Source organism: Mus caroli, chromosome 7 (genome assembly GCF_900094665.2).
Source record: "Mus caroli chromosome 7, CAROLI_EIJ_v1.1, whole genome shotgun sequence".
NCBI lineage: Eukaryota > Metazoa > Chordata > Mammalia > Rodentia > Muridae > Mus > Mus caroli.
In genome coordinates, this window is record NC_034576.1 from 29,337,408 (window position 1) to 29,345,242 (window position 7,835).

General features: G+C 42.1%; 1 protein-coding gene across 2 annotated transcripts in view; it reads left to right on the forward strand.

Moving 5' to 3' along the window:
* Positions 1-7,835, forward strand: part of Znf260 (zinc finger protein 260) — a 59,217-nt gene that overhangs the window by 8,567 nt on the left and 42,815 nt on the right. The window contains exon 3 of one of the 2 annotated variants that reach the window (XM_021166620.2): positions 2,076-3,735. In XM_021166620.2, the coding sequence (XP_021022279.2) occupies positions 2,521-3,735 (1,215 nt within the window). In that variant the 5' untranslated portion in view covers positions 2,076-2,520. Of the gene's footprint in view, positions 1-2,075; positions 5,445-7,835 lie in introns of those variants that run through there. The other variant, XM_021166621.2, reaches the window with a different exon arrangement.

The following is a 7,835-nucleotide window of genomic DNA, read 5'->3' on the forward strand; positions in this document are numbered from 1 at the left end:
GATCTCGTTACAGATGGTTGTGAGCCACCATGTGGTTGCTGGGAATTGAACTCTGGACCTTCAGAAGAGCAGTCGGGTGCTCTTACCCACTGAGCCATCTCACCAGCCCTTCATTTGCTCTTAATTTACTATCATTTTGAACACATAGAGCACTGTTTATGTCAAGATGCTATAAAACACTTAATAAATTTTATTTTTAAAATAGTATATTTAATTTTAGTTCTTTAGAATATGAGCAATAGGACTGGAGAGATGGGTCAGAGGTTAAGAGCACAACTGCTCTTCCAGAGGTTCTGAGTTCAAATCCCAGCAACCACGTGGTGGCTCACAACCATCTGTAATGGGGTCTGGTGCTCTCTTCTGGTTGCAGGCATACATGCAGACAGAAAACTGTGCACATAATAAATAAATAAATATTTGGGTTTTTCTTAAAAAAGAACATTAGCTGTGTTGTTTGTTATTCAGTAGAAGGGGTTTGTCTTAGTTTTGTTCTGTTGCTGTGATGTGTCATTATGACGAAGGCAACTCTTTTTTTTTTTTTTTAAAGATTTATTTATTTATTATTATATGTAAGTACACTGTAGCTGTCTTCAGACACACCAGAAGAGGGCGCCAGATCTCGTTACAGATGGTTGTGAGCCACCATGTGGTTGCTGGGATTTGAACTCTGGACCTTCGGAAGAGCAGTCGGGTGCTCGTACCCACTGAGCCATCTCACCAGCCCATGAGGGCCCTTCTTATTCAAACCACTACAGGATTAACTCTGAGATGCCTTAAATGTGTGATCTTTCTCTCCCAGTCTCCCTACCTCACTCTCCAATGCTTTCTCTTGACTACTTTCCAGTTCTTTCCAATGACAAGAGCTGCATCATGGGAATAGGGATGGAGCTCCCTGTGTGGGTTGTTTTCTGTCCATGCACTTCCAAGCCCTGCCTTTACCCCCAGCACTGTGTACACCAGGCATGTTGATACAGGGCCAGTGGAGGTGGAATAATGTTTTGGTAAGTCATTCACAGTTACATGATAATTCGAGGCCATCTTGGTTTACCTGAGACCCTCAAAAACCACATCTCAGCTATGAACAGCATGTATTGCTCTTTCATGGAATCTGAGTTCAGATCTCAGCATCCTTTTTGGGAGGCTTATGAAGCCCATAAGCCTCCAGAGGATCTGATACCTCTGACCTCCGAAGGCATCTGCCCTTATGTTTTCTCTTACTTTCTGTACTGATGGTGTGTGCAAGCTACATTTAGAAGCACTTAACAGCTGCACACACCTGGGAATGTTGCTGCATTTGAGCTTTCTTTCGTACCAAAAGACTAGGCTTCAGTCATCTAATTGTTTTTGTCTTTTGTTTTATTTTGTCTTGTTTGAAGGCAGAGTCTCATCTGTAGTCAGGCCAGCCTGTAATTCACTCTCTGATCCATTCATGTAAGTCCCCTGCCTCAGTGTCTCAAGTTCTGGGATTATAAGTGTGACCTGGGGCTGGAGAGATGGCTCAGTGGTTAAGAGCACCGACTGCTCTTCCGAAGGTCCTGAGTTCAAATCCCAGCAACCACATGGTGGTTCACAACCATCTATAATGAGATCTGATGCCCTCTTCTGGTGCATCTGAAGACAGCTACAGTGTACTTAGATATAATAATAATAAGTAAATCTTTACCAAAAAAAAAAAAAGGGGGGGCTGGTGAGATGGCTCAGTGGGTAAGAGCACCTGACTGGCTCTTCCGAAGGTCCGAAGTTCAAATCCCAGCAACCACATGGTGGCTCACAACCATCCATAATGAGATCTGACTCCCTCTTCTGGAGTGTCTGAAGACAGCTACAGTGTACTTATATATAATAAAAATAAATAAATCTTTAAAAAAAAAAGTGTGACCTGCCGTCTGTGACTTAAACAGTCTTTCTTGAATAGCACATTTCTGCGTTTTATTAGTATTTTCTGGGAGACTCCAAGGGTTGTTAAGGATGTTAATGGTAGTGCAAGCTAGTTTATTGGATGCTTTCTACAGTATAGACACCAACACTTTCACCCTTGTGAATTCTCTTTAATGACTTTTTTTGTTCTCTTTTAGAAGCGGCCTCTGGAGTTATACACAGATAAGGACACAGGATGAAAGATGTGTGAGTTAAGTCTCAGCTTTCTGTAAAGAGATAGACTAAAAAACAAATTCAGGAAATCTAGAAAACAATTATTTCCCCGGGCACAGACATTGGTTCTGCGAGAGTTCCCCTTATATATGGGATTCCGTTGAAGAGAATTTGAACTGTGACTTTCCCACATTCATCATTTATGACCACGAGAGAAACTGTAAGAAAGAACCATTGATACAAAGACAGTTCTGTGTTTCAATTCCTTGTAGCCACATCTCAGGTCACTTAGGTAAAAAGTCTCATAATCTGGCTTCCCTGGACACTTATGAATTAATACTGAAAAGAAATCGTATGTCCTTAGTGAATGTGGCAAAGCTTTCGTCCAGTCCCAGTAGATGCTAGGAGAGAGCCCCTGTGCAGATCAGAATGTTGGAAAGCCTTCAGCCTGAGTCACATCTTCTGCATGACGAACCTGATCCTGGAGAGAACGTTTATGAATGTAATGAATGTAAGAAAACCTTCAGCTTGGAACAAAACTTTGTAGAACATAAGAAAACGCACAGTGGAGAGAAGTCCTCTGAGTGTACAGGGTGTGGTGAAGAGCCCTTGCAAGCCTCCTCACTAACTCTACATCTGAGAAGTCGCGCAAGGAGGGAATCCTACAAGTGTGGGGAATGTGGGAAGGCCTTCAGCCAGAGAGGAAACTTCCTTTCTCATCAGAAACAACATACCGAAGAGAGACCCAGTGAATCTAAGAAAACTCCCGTTCCCATGACAACCACCGTTAGAAATCAGAGAAACACAGGGAATAAACCATACGCGTGTAAGGAGTGTGGGAAAGCCTTTAATGGCAAATCATATCTCAAAGAACATGAGAAAATTCACACCGGAGAGAAACCGTTTGAATGTAATCAGTGTGGAAGAGCCTTCAGCCAGAAGCAATACCTCATTAAACACCAGAACATCCATAGTGGGAAGAAACCTTTTAAGTGTAATGAATGTGGTAAGGCTTTTAGCCAGAAAGAAAACCTCATTATACACCAGAGAATCCATACTGGAGAGAAGCCTTATGAATGTAAAGGGTGTGGGAAAGCCTTCATTCAGAAATCAAGCCTCATCAGACACCAGAGAAGTCACACTGGAGAGAAACCATATACATGTAAGGAATGTGGAAAAGCCTTCAGTGGCAAATCAAATCTGACTGAGCATGAGAAAATTCATATCGGAGAGAAACCCTATAAGTGTAATGAATGTGGAACGATTTTCAGGCAGAAACAATACCTCATCAAACATCACAATATTCACACGGGTGAAAAGCCCTATGAGTGCAATAAGTGCGGGAAAGCCTTTTCTCGAATTACGTCGCTCATTGTCCATGTGAGAATTCACACAGGTGATAAACCCTATGAATGTAAAATCTGTGGGAAAGCCTTCTGTCAGAGTTCATCTCTTACAGTGCACATGAGGAGCCATACGGGTGAGAAACCCTATGGCTGCAATGAATGTGGGAAGGCCTTTTCTCAGTTCTCAACTCTTGCTTTACACATGAGAATCCACACCGGGGAAAAGCCTTATCAGTGCAGTGAGTGTGGGAAGGCTTTCAGCCAGAAGTCCCATCACATTAGACACCAGAGAATCCACATTCATTAAAACTCTTTGAATGCCTTAGATGAACGAACACTTGAGCCTCAGAGTGTATGGTTAGTAGTGTATCAAAGGATTTGTCTTACACTAAGTTACACGCTTCTGTAGTGACTCAAACCTTAAAATACAAAGCTATTTAATAGGATAGATCAAAGCATTCTATACTTCCCAGACTCCCACAAGAAACATTATTAGTATTCTAAGTTTAGGAGTCCAGTGATTCCAATCAGAATGGTCTTCTAAAGTATATCAACTATATTGAGATAATATGAGCAATATAAAGGTTTGAAATTAAGAGGCAAAAATATTTTTGATATACGCTTTGGTATATAGATAATTTGTAGAAATCGTTTTTCAGAGAAGGCGTTTTGGGACAGATCTCCCTATGTACATAGCCCAGGGTGACCTTAAACTCCCTATGTAGCCCAACCTGGCCTCAAGTTTCTTCTGACTCACCCATCTTGTCCAGTGTTGTAGTTCCAGACATCTCCAGGCCAACTCAAGGTCTTTGTTAAGATAAGATTGTCTAAACTTGAGGTCAGAACAGAATCTTGAATCTAGAAACATGAATGAATTCACAGAGCATTGGTAATTGATTGTGGCAGTATCCCAGGTCAGTGGGAAAATCGTGGATGACTGAAAAAAATAATCTCAGGATAATTAACTCTTTGCATGGGAAAATAATAGCCCTCTGATGTCATCATTGATTTAGAAATTACAGTGTCTGCACAAAGCAAAGCTTTGTATAAGAATTTTCTAGGGTAGTTTCTGAGACCCTGAAGTAGGAAACACATTGTAGATTCTGGATTCCTCAGCTATTTTTCTGGAGCATTTATACTTATTCAAAGAGCTGGTATGCTTATGTAGGGCGTCATGTACCAGTTGATCTCTTCATCACAGCGAAAATGATAGTAGCAAAAAATGGGTTCAGATGTTTGTTGCTTACAAAGTAGATGAAGAAAATATAATGGTCATGCTGTAGAATATGCTAGCAGCTAAGCACAACACATGAATCTATGCGTTAACAGCAAAAGAAAAAAATCATCAGAGTGAAGAATTGAAATGGTAGATACGTTGTGATTCCTGCGTAAATTTGAGTAAAACCAACTTACCAACTCTAGTACTAAGCACCATTTATGGGAAACTCTTCTCTAAAACTAGAGCTGGGAGTGTATGTATGTGTTCAGTTCCCAAAACCTAGTTGTCGCTATTATAGTATCAGTGGAGTTCCTTGGGAAGGAAGTTTTCACAAGGCAGGGTAATTCAATGCTACTTCAGCTTTAGTCTTCATAGTTACATATCTACTTCCCAATAGAGCAGTTCCAAACAAATGTGACAGATGGATACTTGGCTCTATGTTGTAGCAACATGTAATCTTTGTTATCTTGCTTAGGTAGACATGGATGAGATGTACACGAGATGCATATTATCACAACGGTCCCACTGTGCGTGTGTACATCCCAAGGCCCCTCATGGATATCTGAAGCCTTGTGTAGTATTAACTCTCTATATCAGGTTTTCCTATGTACATACATCCCTAGGCTGATGTTTATAAGCACCACAAGAGTCTTCACGTCAAAGAATGACAGCTTCACTTCCACATCAGTATTCTTGGGCTTTGGAATCATTGTTAATAAACGTTGCTGGGTAGTTTCTGCCCATTGATTGGACTCAGACTAATAAAATTTGGAAAAGTCCTGTCCTGATCCTTTGTTGTTTTCCTTTTGCTGTCAGTTTGGTCCTTTGCATGGGGCCTGGATTCCTCGGTGCTCTAGACCACGCCCAGAGATTGGGGATTCTGTCCTTAGGTGTGGGTGAGTTGGAGGAGGTGGTGTAGTTACCTTGACTAACTGGATCATGAAAACTGAAAGCTTGTTGAATGTGCCATCAACTTTCATTCTCCAGCTTGACTCTAAAGTAAAGCTAGAATTTGACCATTATATATGTCTGTCTCCCATTCCCATCTCCCTAATCCCTCTTCTCTCAAAATCTTACCATCCTTTGTAACCTTGCCATCCTGGAACCAAATAGACAAGGCTAGCTTTGAATTCACAACGATCCTGCCTCAGTCGTTGAATCACAAGTGTCAGCCTTTATGCTACACTTTACACTTGGTCCTATGTCTCAGGTGTATGGTAACTCATGGACAGGGCTAAGACATTCACCTTGGTTTTTCATAGAGCATGGCATGACCTAAAACCAACGTCATGCTTTCATCCATTCTGGGGATAGTAACGTCCATGAGTATTTTTCCCTAGGATTGAAAAAAAAAGGTCCAAAGAAGAAGAAGTCATCTGGAAGAATGACTGAGAAATCCCCTTTCCTGCTTTCTAAACCAGTGAGATTGAGAATCTGACTTTTGAGGACTCAGATCTCAGGAGAAAGACTAATGGCCACTCTAGGGGAAGATGGAGGCTGGAACTACCTTGAGAAGTGAGTGATTAGTGGGCTCTAGCTGAACAATTTTATGTTAATTGTGGATAGACCATGTTGGTTGTTTTGAGACAGGGTCTCACTGTATAGTCTTGGCTGTCTTGGGACTCTTCATGTAGGCCAGGGTGGCCTTGAACTCACACAGATCTGTCAGCCTCTGTCTCTCATATGCTGGAATTAAAGACCCACTCCATTTGGCTCGAATTTAGGAAAAGGTATGGGGGACAGAGTCTTTTTGTAGCCTAAGCTATCTTTGAACTTGCTATATAGACAAGAATAACTTTGAACTTCTGATCTTTGATCTTCCTGCCTCTACCTCCCAAGTTCTGGTGTTTCAGGCACGCACCAGTATGTCTAGTTGATGTGCTGGGAACTGATCCCAGAGTTTTGTGCATACTAGGTATGTGCTTTACCAACTGATCTACGTCCCAGCTGTCAAATTCACACCCATGTAGGCCCCTTGAGTGGATTCAGATGGAGAAATCCTTTGTACTGCCTGGCTTTGCATTAACTTGACATACACGTGAGTCACCAGAGAGGAAAAGAGCCTCAGTTCAGGAAATGCCCTCATGAAATCCAGCTTTAAGGCATTTTCGCAATTAGTGGAGGACATACCTCATTGTGAGTGGTGCCATCCCTGGGTAGGTGGTCCTGGGCTCTGTAAGAAAGCAGACTGAGGAAGCCATGCGAAACCTAAGGAGTAAGCAGCACCCTCCATGGCCTCTTCGGCTCCTGCCTCCAGGTTCCTGCCCTGTGTGAGTTCTTGTCCTGGCTTCCTTCCATGAAGAACTGTGTTGTGGAAGTGTGAGCCAAACCCTTTCCTTCCCATGCCATTTGGTCATGGTGTCTTTGTTGTCACAATAATAACCCTAAGACATCAGTGGAGATATAAACTACTCACCCGGCCTGGAGGGGCCAAATCTGAGAATGCGTTGCAGTATGGCTGACAACAATTATGGTGCTCACACACAAGGAACTGGAGCTTTCAGCCTCAAGCATCTTCTCAGCCAGTATTAACCCATGCAGGAGGGCAGACAGGCTCGGTATGTAGCTCTAGCTGACCTGGGACTTCCTATGTAGACCAGGCTGGACTTGAACTCACAGAGATCGGCCTCCCTCTGCTTCCTGAGTGCTGGGATAAAAGGCATGCACCACCATCCCTGGCTGTAGTCCAAATCTTAAAGCCGGCTTTTGGAGATTAAAATTCCAACATATTTGCAGGGCGATACATTCAAACCACAGCCAATACAACTGATATATATATATTTTATATATATATATATATATATATATTTTTTTTTTTTTTTTTTTTTTTTTTGGTTTTTCGAGACAGGGTTTCTCTGTATAGCCCTGGCTGTCCTGGAATTCACTTTTGTAGACAAGGCTAGCCTCGAACTCAGAAATTCACCTGCTTCTGCCTCCCGAGTGCTGGGATTAAAGGCGTGCGCCACCACGCCCGACTAATACAACTGATTTTAATGTATTGCTTTTGTAGCCTGCAAGTTTGGCAGTCTATTCATTACTTACATATTAAAAAGACATTTCTATGGAGGAGCTAGAGAAAATACCCAAGGAGCTAAAGGGATCTGCAACCCTATAGGTGGAACAACATTATGAACTAACCAGTACCCCGGAGCTCTTGACTCTAGCTGCATATGTATCAA